The 14994-nt window shown below is 44.1% G+C and overlaps 1 protein-coding gene across 2 annotated transcripts; it reads left to right on the forward strand.

Moving 5' to 3' along the window:
• LOC129838521 (N-acetyllactosaminide beta-1,3-N-acetylglucosaminyltransferase 2-like) lies at positions 1-14990 on the forward strand. Of its 2 annotated transcripts, none has more exons than XM_055905557.1 (3): positions 1-431; positions 12218-12356; positions 13214-14990. In XM_055905557.1, the coding sequence occupies exon 3, from the start codon at positions 13238-13240 to the stop codon at positions 14441-14443; it is 1206 nt and encodes a 401-aa protein (XP_055761532.1). In that variant the 5' UTR covers positions 1-431; positions 12218-12356; positions 13214-13237; the 3' UTR covers positions 14444-14990. The 2 variants fall into 2 exon arrangements, with proteins under 2 accessions (XP_055761532.1, XP_055761539.1); XM_055905564.1 differs by lacking the exon at positions 1-431 and adding an exon at positions 11431-11698.
• Positions 14991-14994: the final 4 nt, after the last annotated feature.

Below are 14994 nucleotides of genomic sequence, written 5' to 3' on the forward strand. Positions count from 1 at the left end.
CATCACATAATTCAAGGAGGAGTCGTGCCCCTCAAACGTTACCCAGAAAAAAATACGAATATTATTTTTTCTCCCAATGATCTGAACGCCGGCTGAAATTTTCCTCTTCCTGAAAATGCGGAAGGTGTGAGTAGAAGTCAAGATCAGAGAGGAACACAGACACAGAGCGTTACTAAGGCGTATTCTTTCTCTCTCTTTCTGGCAAGGCATTGACTTTCACTTTGCACAGGACTTCTACTATGATCTATGAAATATTATTAAACTAACATGGATTGCTTATAGTGAGCATAGGCGCCTAACTCTAAAGTTACGCTTCTTGTAACTATTTGCGGAAAAAGGATCATATTCATATAGACTCGTTTTGTAGGCTACACTATAGGCTTTGCGCCAAGATGTGGTGGACTCCTTTGATTGGAAACTTTGCTATTCAGGTAAAGTATAGCAACCAGGTTTAGAGAATACATGCTGTTTACCATTTTGGTTAGCACATTATAACTTAGAAGACCATTCATTGCGTTTGAGTCCTGCGGCTATAGCAGAAATGATATTTGATTCTAGCATTGCAACGCCACCATAGCTACGTATGCCAGATAGAAAAACATATGAATGTTATTAATTTTGCTTCCATCACTTTTGCTCCAATAAATACTAGTATTTGATCAATGTTAGATTATATAATAATGAATCATCATTACTTTAACCATGAATAAAACACTGTTTCTAGAGGAAAATATGACAGTGACTTAGTTAATCACCTGTAATGAACATAGTAACTGTTGATAATAACTTCATAATGGGTCGTTCCATGTCATTTCATCAAGCCATGACATCCACTATCTCAAATTGTTTCTGTAGGTAGAAACAGATAAGATTCCTGCAACATTATTTTCTTGAAATATAGTTTGATCTCTGAGAAATTAAGCTAATTAATTGAACCCAAATGGGCCCTTTTAATTCATAGGATTCATATAATATTCGAAATTATAATAGCTTACATTTGAAAACAGTTAGTATTTGAAACAGTGGTCAACAAAAACAAAGCATTGGTTGCTGCCATACCTTGTCAACAGACTGTTTACTGGGTAAGGAAATCAATGTCCTTTTGTAAATTGGGTAAATTCCAAACCAAGTTTTATTAGTCACATGCGCCGAATACAACAGGTGTAGACCTTACAGTGAAATACTTACTTACGAGCCCCTAACCAACAATGCAGTTAAAAAATATATGGATAAGAATAAGAAATAAAAGTAACAAGTAATTAAAGACCAGCAGTGAAAAAACAATAGCGAGACTATATACAGGGGAGTACCGGTACAGAGTCAATGTGCGGGGGCACTGGTTAGTTGAGGTACATGTACATGTAGGTAGAGTTATTAAAGTGACTATGCATAGATGATAACAACAGAGAGTAGCAGCGATGTAAAAGAGGGGGGCAATGCAAATAGTCTGGGTAGCCATTTGATTAGGTGTTCATGAGTCTTATGGCTTGGGGGTAGAAGCTGTTTAGAAGCCTCTTGAACCTTGCCGTGTGGTAGCAGAGAGAACAGGACGTGTACTGCGTACTAGGGTGGCTGGAGTCTTTGACAATTTTTAGGGCCTTCCTCTGACACCGCCTGGTATAGAGGTCCTGGAGGGCAGGAAGCTTGGCCCCAGTGATGTACTGGACCATTCGCACTACCCTCTGTAGTGCCTTGCGGTCAGAGGCCAAGCAGTTGCCATACCAGGCAGTGATGCAACCAGTCAGGATGCTCTCGATGGTGCAGCTGTAGAACATGTTGAGGATCTGAGGACCCATGCCAAATCTTTTCAGTCTCCTGAGGGGGAATAGGTTTTGTCGTGCCCTCTTCACGACTGTCTTGGTGTGCTTGGACCATGTTAGTTTGTTGGTGATGTGGACACCAAGGAACTTGAAGCTCTCAACCTGCTCCACTGCAGCCCTGTCGATGAGAATGGGGGCGTGCTCAGTCCTCTTTTTCCTGTAGTCCACAATCATCTCCTTTGTCTTGATCACATTGAGGGAGAGGTTGTTGTCCTGGCACCACACTCCTCCCTATTTTTTCTTTTATCTAACCTTTATTTAACTAGGCAAGTCAGATAAGACTTGCGGGGGCAAGAACAAATTATTATTTACAATGACGGCCTAGGAACAGTAGGTTAACTGCCTTGTTCAGGGGCAGAATGACATATTTTTAACATTGTCAGCTCGGGGATTCGATCTAGCAACCTTTCGGTTACTGGCCAAACGCTTTAACCACTAGGCTACCTGCCGCCCCTATAGGCTGTCTCGTTGTTGTCGGTGATCAGGCCTACCACTGTTGTGTCATCTGCAAACTTAATGATGGTGTTGGAGTCGTGCCTGGCCGTGCAGTCATGAGTGAACAGGGAGTACAGGAGAGGACTGAGAATGCATCCCTGAGGGGCCCCTGTGTTGAGGATCAGTGTGGCGGATGTGTTGTTACCTACCTTTACCACCTGGGGGTGGCCTGTCAGGAAGTCCAGGATCCAGTTGCAGTGGGAGGTGTTTAGTCCCACGGTCCTTAGATTATTGATGAGCTTTGAGGGCACTATGGTGTTGAATGCTGAGCTGTAGTCAATGAATAGCATTCTCACATAGGTGTTCCTTTTGTCCAGGTGGGAAAGGGCAGTGTGGAGTGCAATAGAGATTGCATCATCTGTGGATCTGTTGGGGCGGTATACAAATTGGAGTGGGTCTAGGGTTTCTGGGATAATGGTGTTGATGTGAGCCATGACCAGCCTTTCAAAGCACTTCATGGCTATAGACATGAGTGCTATGGGTCGGTAGTCATTTAGGCAGGTTACCTTAGTGTTCTTGAGCACAGGCACTATGGTGGTCTGCTTGAAACATGTTGGTATTACAGACTCGGAGAGGTTGAAAATATCAGTGAAGACACTTGCCAGTTGGTCAGCGCATGCTTGCAGTACGCGTCCTGGTAATCCGTCTGGCCCTGCGGCCTTGTGAATGTTGACCTGTTTAAAGGTCTTACTTACATCGGCTATGGAGAGCGTGATCACACAGTCTTCTGGAACAGCTGGTGCTCTTATGCATGTTTCAGTGTTATTTTCCTCGAAGCAAGCATAGAAGTCGTTTAGCTCGTCTGGTGGGCTCGTGTCACTGAGAAGCTCTCGGCTGTGCTTCCCTTAGTAGTCTGTAATGGTTTGCAAGTGCTGCCACATCCGACGAGTGTCGGAGCTGGTGTAGTACGATTCGATCTTAGTCTTGTATTGACGCTTAGCCTTTTTGATGGTTCGTCGGAGGGCAAAGCGGGATTTCTTATAAGCTTCCGGGTTAGAGTCCCGCTCCTTGAAAGCGGCAGCTCTAGCCTTTAGCTCAGTGCGAACTATCCCTTTAACATTGCAGGGGGGGTTCTTCAAACTTTGTTCACCTAATAGCAGGAACAGCACCATCTAGTGGTCAGAACCTGGTAATATCAGGATGTGGGATGGGACATAAACAACTTAAATGACTAATTTATCAGTACAGGGAAAGAAACATCACCATAATAATTGTCAGCCACATAGAACAGATACTATATAGTCGTTGTTGCGGTGGGATTGGTGTGGGGGTCCGAGGGTGGCTTTTGACTATTCCCTTGGATGGTGTCGAAATCCACTTCCTTTTTGTGGTGGTACGACCCAAATCTAACTACATACGCTATATGCATTCAAACTGTAAAAGCCAATTAGAGAGCTGTTAAAACAATAACATGAGGCACGTACAGTACATATACATTTCAATTAAGATATCTAAGCCTTTAAAGTGTACATAACATTGCGAACACCTGCTCTTTCCATGACGTAGACTGACCAGGTGAATCCAGGTGGAAGAAAGATATGGTCACTTATTGATGTCACTTTTTAAATCCACTTCAGTCAGTGTACAGTGCATTCGGAAAGTATCTATAAAGTACTTTTCCCACATTTTGTTACGTTACAGCCTCATTTGAAAATTGATTCAATAAAAAGGTTTCCTCATCAATCTACAAACAATACCCCATAATGACAAAGCGAAAATAAAAAACAGAAATGACTTATTTACATATGTATTCAGACCCTTTGCTATGAGGCTCAAAATTGAGCTCAGGTGCATACAACTTGATTGGAGTCCACCTGTGGTAAATTCAATTGATTGGACATGATTTAGAAAGGCACATACCTGTGTATATAACGTCCCACAGTTGACAGTGCAGAGCAAAAACCAAGCCATGAGGTTGAAGGAACTGTCCGTAGAGCTCCGAGACAGGATTGTGTCGAGGCACAGATCTGGGGAGGGGTACTGAAAAATTGAAGGTCCCCAAGAACACACTGGACTCCATCATTCTAAAATGGAATACGTTTGGAACCACCAAGACCCTTCCTAGAGCTAGCCACCCGGCCAAACTGAGCAATCGGGGGAGAAGGGCCTTGGTCAGGGAGGTGACTGGTCACTCAGGCACCTAAAGACTCTGAGACCATGAGAAACAAGATTATCTGGTGTGATGAAACCAAGATTGAACTCTTTGGTCTGAATGCCAAGCGTCACGTCTGGAGGAAACCTCGCACCATCCCTAGGGTGAAGCATGGTGGTGGCAGGATCATGTTGTGGGGATGTTTTTCAGTGGCAGGGACTGGGAGACTAGTCGGGATCGAGGGAAAGATGAACGGAGCAAAGTACAGAGAGATCCTTGATGAAAACCTGCTCCACAGTTTCACCTTCTAACAGGACGACGACCCTAAGCACACAGCCCAGACAATGCAGCAGTGGCTTCGGTATAAGTCTCTGAATGTCCTTGAGTGGCCCAGCCAGAGCCCAGACTTGAACCAGATAAAATATCTCTGGAGAGACCTGAAAATAGCTGTGCAGCGATGCTCCCCATTTGACCTGACAGAGCTTAAGAGGATGTGCAGAGAAGAATGGGAGAAACTTCCCAAATACAGGTGTGCCCAGCTTGTAGCGTCATACCCAAGAAGACTCAAGGCTGTAATCGCCGCCAAAGGTGCTTCAACAAAGTACTGAGTAAAGGGTCTGAATACTTATGTAAATGTGTTATTTCCGTTTTTTATTTTGAATGAATTTGCAAAAACGTATAAAAACCTGTTTTTGCTTTGTCATTATGGGGTATTGTGTGTAGATTGCAAAAAAGAAATGTAATCAATTTTAGAACAAGGCTGTAATGTATCAAATGCACTGGAGATGAAGGGGAAAAACAGGTTAAAGAAGGATTTTTAAGCCTTGAGACAATTGAGACATGGATTGTGTATGTGTACCATTCAGGGGGTGAATGGGCAAGACAAAAGATTTAAGTGCCTTTGAAGAGGGTATGGTAGTGGGTGTCAGGCGCACCCGTTTATGGCGAGACCTGGAACACTCCTGGGGGTTTCACACTCAACAGTTTCCTGTGTGTATCAAGAATGGTCCACCACCTAAGGACATCTAGCCAACTTGACACAACTGTGGGAAGCATTGGAGTCAACATGGGCAAGCGTCCCTGTGGAACGCTTTCAACACCTTGTCGAGCTGTTCTGAGGGCAAAAGGGGGTGCAACTCAATATTAGGAAGGTGTTTCTAATGTTTTGTACACTCAGTGTGTGACCAGTATAGTCTACATAATAGGGGCTCAGTCTGTGTTTTCATTGAGTACCTGATTCCTAGCAGTTGCTCATCTAATAGCATTAGGAGGACGGGGAGAGAGAGGCAGTCATTTCTGGAGATATGGAACACTAGGCAGAACCACTGACTTAAACAGGTTTTGGGGCCTAATGGATCCCAAGGGGAAATTCACCATAGCAACCAAATGGTTATGAAGGGATGCTGTCAAAATCCTTTGTCTGTTGCGTATTCTTCACTGACAGGGTAAGTAATGGTTCAGAGGGAGATGCGTGGACATGTGCTCAGGAGGCCACACACACACTGTACACTCCAACTGTACACTCCATCCATCTCAAACCTGTTGCTCCATATGTAGGCCTATGCCTATTAGTAAATCAATGTTTTCCTTTGTATTCACTGAGGGAACATTGAGAGGCACTCTATTCTCCATTATCTCCATTTATAACACCCCAGAGCCCACAAAAGAGACTCCTTGTGGGTGTCTTCAACCAGGCTAGTGCTCCATAATAACCATGAAAACATATGTATATTTCTTTGGTTGCTATGTATATTTCTCCCCTGTCATGCCTAATGTCCTTCGAGTGAACACTTAGCATGCCCCTTTCCCGATTCACTTGTTGTCACTTTTACATCATTGGCTTACATCACTAGAGGTCCATAGTAACCTTTGAAATGTATATAATTCACATGTAAACTCCCCCAACGTATTTATTTGGACAGTGAAGCTAAACTTAAAGTGCTGAACTTAAAATGTGGCTCTATACTCCAGCATTTTGGATTTGAAATCAAATGTTCTAAATGAGGCGACAGTACAGAACATCACCTTTTATCTGTTTTACCGTTTAGAAATTAAAGCACTTTATGTATCAGGCGCCCCATTGGGAATGTATCAGAAGTATTTGGACAAATTCACTTATAGTGTATTGGATTTAGTCCAATGTTTAGTATTTGCTCCCCTATTCATAGCAGGAAATAACTACATAAATACTACTACCACACTACATCAAGCATGTGACTCTTCAAACTTGTTGATGGTAAGAGGTTAGCATGTTTTGGGGGCATGACCTTTGTGCTTCTGTAACTTTCTCTCTCATCATTATTCACGATACACGATAATCCGTCATCATGGTAGCATCTACATTAATGTAGAAGTGTTCAGAAACATATTCTATTCTTATTTAGAATTAAAGTGACTCCAAAATGACACAATACATTATTTACATTGGTCACAACATCATCTGAAACACACAAAAAACCTGGAAAATACATCCAACAAGTTTGTAGAGTCACAAGCTTGATGTAGTGTGGTAGGATTTTGATTTGATTTATTAGGATTCCCACTAGCCGACACCAATGGCGACAGCTAGTCTTACTGGGGTCCAACATATAACACAAAAGACATTACAGACAAAAGACTTTACAATTTACATACAGTGGGGCAAAAAAGTATTTAGTCAGCCACCAATTGTGCAAGTTCTCCCACTTAAAAAGATGAGAGAGGCCTGTAATTTTCCTCATAGGTACACTTCAACTATGACAGACAAAATGAGGGAAAAAAATCCAGAAAATCACATTGTAGGAATTTGTATGAATTTATTTGCAAATTATGGTGGAAAATAAGTATTTGGTCAATAAAAAAAGTTTCTCAATACTTTGTTATATACCCTTTGTTGGCAATGACAGAGGTCAAACGTTTTCTGTAAGTCTTCACAAGGTTTTCACACACTGTTGCTGGTATTTTGGCCCATTCCTCCATGCAGATCTCCTCTAGAGCAGTGATGTTTTGGGGCTGTTGCTGGGCAACACGGACTTTCAACTCCCTCCAAAGATTTTCTATGGGGTTGAGATCTGGAGACTGGCTTGGCCACTCCCGGACCTTGAAATGCTTCTTACGAAGCCACTCCTTCGTTGCCCGGGCGGTGTGTTTGGGATCATTGTCATGCTGGAAGACCCAGCCACGTTTCATCTTCAATGCCCTTGCTGATGGAAGGAGGTTTTCACTCAAAATCTCACGATACATGGCCCCATTCATTCTTTCCTTTACACGGATCAGTCGTCCTGGTCCCTTTGCAGAAAAACAGCCCCAAAGCATGATGTTTCCATCCCCATGCTTCACAGTAGGTATGGTGTTCTTTGGATGCAACTCAGCATTCTTTGTCCTCCAAGCACGACGAGTTGAGTTTTTACCAAAAAGTTCTATTTTGGTTTCATCTGACCATATGACATTCTCCCAATCTTCTTCTAGATCATCCAAATGCTCTCTAGCAAACTTCAGACGGGCCTGTACTGGCCTGTACATGTACTGGCTTAAGCAGGGGGACACGTCTGGCACTGCCGCATTTGAGTCCCTGGCGGCATAGTGTGTTACTGATGGTAGGCTTTGTTACTTTGGTCCCAGCTCTCTGCAGGTCATTCACTAGGTCCCCCCGTGTGGTTCTGGGATTTTTGCTCACTGTTCTTGTGATCATTTTGACCCCATGGGGTGAGATCTTGCTTGGAGCTCCAGATCGAGGGAGATTATCAGTGGTCTTGTATGTCTTCCATTTCCTAATAATTGCTTCCACAGTTGATTTCTTCAAACCAAGCTGCTTACCTATTGCAGATTCAGTCTTCCCAGCCTGGTGCAGGTCTACAATTTTTTTTCTGGTGTCCTTTGACAGCTCTTTGGTCTTGGCCATAGTGGAGTTTGGAGTGTGACTGTTTGAGGTTGTGGACAGGTGTCTTTTATACTGATAACAAGTTCAAACAGGTGCCATTAATACAGGTAACGAGTGGAGGACAGAGGAGCCTCTTAAAGAAGAAGTTACAGGTCTGTGAGAGCCAGAAATCTTGCTTGTTTGTAGGTGACCAAATACTTATTTTCCACCATAATTTGCAAATAAATTCATAAAAAATCCTACAATGTGATTTTCTGGATTTTTTTCTTCTCCTTTTGTCTGTCATAGTTGAAGTGTACCTATGATGAAAATTACAGGTCTCTCTCATCTTTTTAAGTGGGAGAACTTGCACAATTGGTGGCTGACTAAATACTTTTTTGCCCCACTGTACATTTAAAAACATTAACATGTCGTGTGTGTGTGTGCATCTATCAGTTACACATAAATGTCAGTACATACACACAACAAGTAGGTCACATGGTGGAGAGTCGTTGTGCCGTGAGGTGTTGCTTTATTCGTTTTTTGAAACAGGTTTGCTGTTCACTTGCGCAATATAAGATGGAAGGGAGTTCCATGCACTTTGACTCTGTAAAATACTGTACGTTTCCTTGAATTTGTTCTGGACCTGGGGACTATGAAAAGACCCCTGGTGGCATGTGTGGTGTGGTACGTGTGTGTCAGTGCTGTGTGTAAGTTGACTGTGCAAACAATTTGGAATTTCCAATATCCAACACATTCATGTTTCTTATAAAAACAACAAGTGACGTAGTCAGTCTTTCCTCAACTCTTAGGAATATTGGTCCAAGATACTAACCATTTGACTAAATGTTATACACTATAAGTGAATTTGTCCAAATACTTGACACCTTAAAATGTGCGGACTAGATACATAAAGTGCATTCATTTCTAAACGGTTTAACAGATACAGTGGGGAGAACAAGTATTTGATACACTGCCGATTTTGCAGGTTTTCCTACTTACAAAGCATGTAGAGGTCTGTAATTTTTATTATAGGTACACTTCAACTGTGAGTTGAAAATAATCCAGAAAATCACATTGTTTGATTTTTAAGTAATTAATTTGCAGGACATAAGTATTTGATCACCTACCAACCAGTAAGAATTCCGGCTCTCACAGACCTGTTAGTTTTTTTTTAAGAAGCCCTCCTGTTCTCCACTCATTACCTGTATTAACTGCACCTGTTTGAACCCGTTACCTGTATAAAAGACACCTGTCCACACACTCAATCAAACAGACTGCAACCTCTCCGCAATGGCCAAGACCAGAGAGCTGTCTAAGGACATCAGGGATACAATTGTAGACTTGCACAAGGCTGGGATGGGCTACAGGACAATAGGCAAGCAGCTTGGTGAGAAGGCAACAACTGTTGGCGCAATTATTCGAAAATGGAAGAAGTTGAAGATGACGGTCAATCACCCTCGGTCTGGGGCTCCATACAAGATCTCTCCTCGTGGGTCATCAATGATCATGAGGAAGGTGAGGGATCAGCCCAGAACTACACGACAGGACCTGGTCAATGACCTGAAGAGAGCTGGGACCACAGTCTCAAAGAAAACCATTAGGAACACACTACGCCGTCATGGATTAAAATCCTGCAGCGCACGCAAGGTCCCCCTGCTCAAACCAGCGCATGTCCAGGCCCATCTGAAGTTTGCCAATGACCATCTGGATGGTCCAGAGGAGGAATGGGAGAAGGTCATGTGGTCTGATGAGACAAAAATAGAGCTTTTTGGCCTAAACTCCACTCGCCGTGTTTGGAGGAAGAAGAAGGATGAGTACAACCCCAAGAACACCATCCCAACTGTGAAGCATGGAGGTGCAAACATTCTTTGGGGATGCTTTTCTGCAAAGGGGACAGGACGACTGCACCGTATTGAGGGGAGGATGGATGGGGCCATGTATCGCGAGATCTTGACCAACAACCTCCTTCCCTCAGTAAGAGCATTGAAGATGGGTCGTGGCTGGGTCTTCCAGCATGACAATGACCCGAAACACACAGCCAGGGCAACTAAGGAGTGGCTCCGTAAGAAGCATCTCAAGGTCCTGGAGTGGCCTAGCCAGTCTCCAGACCTGAACCCAATAGAACATTTTTGGAGGGAGCTGAAAGTCCGTATTGCCCAGCGACAGCCCCGAAACCTGAAGGATCTGGAGAAGGTCTGTATGGAGGAGTGGGCCAAAATCCCTGCTGCAGTGTGTGCAAACCTGGTCAAGAACTACAGGAAACGTATGATCTCTGTAATTGCAAACAAAGGTTTCTGTACCAAATATTAAGTTCTGCTTTTCTGATGTATCAAATACTTATGTCATGCAATAAAATGCAAATCAATTACTTAAAAATCATACAATGTGATTTTCTGGATTTTTGTTTTAGATTCCATCTATCACAGTTGAAGTGTACCTATGATAAAAATTACAGACCTCTACATGCTTTGTAAGTAGGAAAACCTGCAAAATCGGCAGTGTATCAAATACTTGTTCTCCCCACTGTATGTATAAAATATATCCTCAAACAAAAGGTGACATCCTGTGATGTTGCCTCATTTAAAATATTTGATCTCAATTCCAAAATGCTACAGTATAGATCCAAAGAAAATGTTTTACTTCACTGTCCAAATAAATATGTATTTCTACCCTAATGTCCTTCAAGTTATCACTTCTCACTTTCTTCTCAGTGGCCTCTTAAGTCCTAGTGATACCACACTGTTGGGCCACCTGTGCTTCAGCAAACACTTTTGTCTGATGTTTATGGGCCCCCACTCAAATACAGAACTTTATGTGTCTGTCTGCGTGGCCTCTCCGGCATGTGTCTCCCTCAACCATTACTTAAAGCTTAATGACTGACCATATGAAGTAAACTACTGATAGACTATGTAACTATTTAGTAGACTATGATGGGATCGTTTATTATTTTATGTTAAATAGGATTGACTTCATCAGTTTACTTCATTGAGTCCAATATCACTACTTAATGACAGTTACACATATAAAAGATATATATATATATTTATATCAAATATAAAATGGCTGCAGTCAGTCAGTGAATGAAATGTCAGTGTTCCCACATCTACAGTATAGGCCTGCTACTCTCACCAACCGCGTTCAACAGTGACAAACTCTATCCATGGCTTGCATATACTACCGATGTGAGTGTTTGCGTAGTTAGATTGCGCAGAGGAAAAGTGGACCTTATCGCACTCTGTACTGCTAATCTGCATTCCAAATGGCACCCTGTTCCCTAATGGTCCACAACTTTTGACCAGGCCCCATAGAGCTCTGGTCAAAGTAGTACATTATATACGGATTAGGCTGCCATTTGGGACGCACGCTAGTCTGCTACTGCAAGTGAGTGGGGGAGTCATGTTCGTGGCTCGGCATTCAAGGCTCAACTTTTCTGCTTAGATCTGACAGCTTGTGAGTATCATGCTGCTGCTGAACACACACGCAGACACGCACATGCACACAGCAGAGCAATGTTTTGAATTACTGTAGCCTCCCTCTCTGTCTAGTTTTGTTAAAGAGGTGCCATGCCGATCAGCAAACCGTCATTTCCTAAAAGGCTAATATTCTTCCGTCTACTTTCACAAGTAAGAAACTCTTGAGGTCAAAGGTACAGGATTCCATTGCTTTCAGTAGATGATCTACAGTGACGGTTCGAGTAGACAATCTACAGCAAACAGAAATAGCGACACCCAGATAGTTGTTGACGACAACAATACCTCTAGGAACTACAACACCACCTTGGTTGTAACCAGGTTCTTTGTTGGGATTTGTAGTTACGTGTGTGTAGGGCTTAGCTAAAGTAGGGAGTGTATAAGGATGTCTACTGCCCTATAATAACCCCTTGAGAAAAAGCCTGCCTTTCCTGAAGAAAAACAGCAGTGTTGTTGACATGTTGTGGGCTTGTGTGTTTTTGTTGTTGTTTGTATCCAGGTGGCTGCTGCAGGAACACCAGTGCTGTTCCAGTTCCCCTTTCTGGGCCCTTCTCCCATGCAGGAGACCCACATGGGCTAAGAAGGTCTGGGTCGGGACCACAGGAACAGCCTGACCAGTAATTTCCTGCTACTCACAGGTAATATGCTAGATATCATTTGATACAGCGGGAGGAACTAACAGTGGTTACAATGTCTCAGTGGGTTGGTTCATGGTGCTTGAAACACAAAGCTGTATGTTCACTCTCACTTTCAAATTGGAAATATATAAGGAGACGTGTTAAATGAAGTAATTACCATTGTTGTACTTTTTATGATTAATCAAAGCATTTGCTGCTTCTAGGCTCTGTTTGTTTTCTTAGAACAGTTTGACCCATGTAGCAAATTTTACACTCGGTTAACATTGCACAACCATAGAGATTCCTTTACATGCCAGTGCCCCGAGGCTCAAGAAAGCTCTCAGTGAAATGAATAATGCACATGGAAATGTGTGGCTCTTTTGTGTGGGGAGGCCAGTTTAGCCTGAGATTACACTGACACACTGACACCTGTAATTGGTGTCATGAAGAGAGTTCCTCGAATTTGGGATCGCATGATGATGCTAGTCTGGGCATTGTAAAAAGAGAGGGAGGAAGAGAAGGAAATAAAGAAGGGATAAAGAAAAGTGTGCACAACTCATTCCTCCAGGATTAGGGGATGAAAAGCGGGCTGGTATGCGGCTGCTGCTGGGTCCGGCTCGGACACAAACAACGCACTGGCCCTCTAACCTGCTTTACCTTCAAACATTTCTCCTTAAGTCTACTGCCTCAAAACCGTAGGCCCACCAGCTGTGGCCCACAACTACCTTTCACTATGTTTCTGAATGGGCCCATGCCGTCTAGGTTTGTTGTAAGTCTGCCGATCTCGTTATGGTCGCTTCACACTCTGTACGTTGTAAGTCTGTAACTTCTGGGTTTGGTCTCTTACTTCCTCTTTGTCTCTATCACTTCCTGTCCAGGTCCGGAGACTGCAGAGAGCCAAGATGCACGGCTGCCGGAAGAAAACCAGGGTGCTGTGTGTGATGATGATGCTCAACGTCTTCGTCTTCATCCTCGTGGGCGTGTCTCGGAACCTGGGCCAGGACAAGGGGGACCAGCGGAAGCTGCGCATTCCCTCCAAGAGGTTCTGGAGGAAGCAGATGACCAGCGAGATCTTTTGGAATAAGGAGCAGCAGAGGCTGGACTACATCTACAACCCCATCCTCATGCCGGGTTTGACCAATGACTCCCTCCTGGAGCTACCTGATTGGCTCAACGACACCAGGTCCCCGGACCCCTGCAAACCGGACTACAGCGTCACCACCCAGGTGAAGGACTACAACTCCCTGCCACCCCGCTTCCAGGACTTCCTGCTGCACATGCGCTGCCGCTCGTATCCGATGATCATGGACCAACCACGCGTGTGCGAGAGCAAACCCTACCTCCTGTTGGCTGTCAAGTCCCTGGCGCCTCACTTCGACCGGCGGCAGGCCATCCGGGAGTCGTGGGGGCGGGTGGGCGTTCTGGCCAATCGGACTGTAGCCACGGTCTTCCTCCTTGGCAATGCCTCGGCAGCCGACCACTTCCCCAACCTGTTTGGGATGCTCAGTCATGAGGCCAGACTTTACGGGGACCTCCTCCAGTGGGACTACCGAGACTCCTTCTTCAACCTCACCCTCAAAGAGGTGCTATTCCTGGACTGGTTCAGCCAGCGTTGCCCCGACGCCCGCTTTGTCTTCAAGGGGGATGACGACGTCTTCGTCAACACCTGGAGGATCTTAGACTTCCTCCACAATCTTCCAGAGATCAGGGCCAGGGATCTGTTCATAGGGGACGTAATCACCAACGCCGGCCCGCACCGGGACAAGAAGCTCAAGTACTTCATCCCAGAGAGTGTATTTATGGGGCCATACCCGCCTTACGCCGGGGGAGGAGGGTTCCTGTACTCTGGGGAACTGGCACTGCAGTTGCACAACATCTCCCAGCAGGTGGCACTGTATCCCATTGATGATGTCTACACAGGAATGTGTCTCCAGAAGCTGGGCTTGGTCCCGGAGAAGCACAAGGGCTTCAGGACGTTTGACATTGACGAGAAATACAGGGGCAACCCGTGCGCGTATAAGAGCTTAATGCTCGTGCACAGCAGGACACCGCAGGAGATGATCAAAATCTGGGCCTGGCTCAGCGATCCGGAATTGGACTGTCAGTGAGACATCTACATCATCCCATATTACACCCTATTCCCTACACAGGGCACTATTTTTGACCAGAGACCTATGCACCCTGGTCTAAAGTAGTGTACTATATAGGGAATAGGGGTGCCATTTGGCATGCATCCAATGGGTCTTTGAGAAATTTGTTTGATGTGTTCTAAGGGAAATCCTCGAGGTTCGGTAGCAATGTTGCGTTCACGTGCTAATCTGACTTGCTAACTAGTTGTAGTTATACACGTGCCGCGTTCAACCAGTTAACAAGTCGAACATTTTTAAGTTTCCTAGTTCCGACAAGCACGTCACAAGTCAGTGTGTTCCAGCTTCAATAGAATCAGCTGATATATCCCAAGCATTCCAAAGTATTTTTTACATGAACAACCATTCATGTACACTTTCCAAGACAGTGTTCGGCAAATGTAGTATCATTAATATAAATGTACTACTACTGTATGTACTATACAGGCACTATTGCATGCGAGGTCCTTCATTTGCAAGAAATATAATTTGTCACAATAACAGTCATGTGAAAATCATCTACGATTTGGGGG

The sequence above is a fragment of the Salvelinus fontinalis genome, chromosome 3 (genome assembly GCF_029448725.1).
Source record: "Salvelinus fontinalis isolate EN_2023a chromosome 3, ASM2944872v1, whole genome shotgun sequence".
Lineage (NCBI taxonomy): Eukaryota > Metazoa > Chordata > Actinopteri > Salmoniformes > Salmonidae > Salvelinus > Salvelinus fontinalis.

What these genes read in the sequence shown, in the direction of transcription:
- LOC129838521 (XM_055905557.1), top strand. Translation starts at nt 13,238, where the DNA reads ATGCACGGCTGCCGGAAGAAAACCAGGGTGCTGTGTGTGATGATGATG.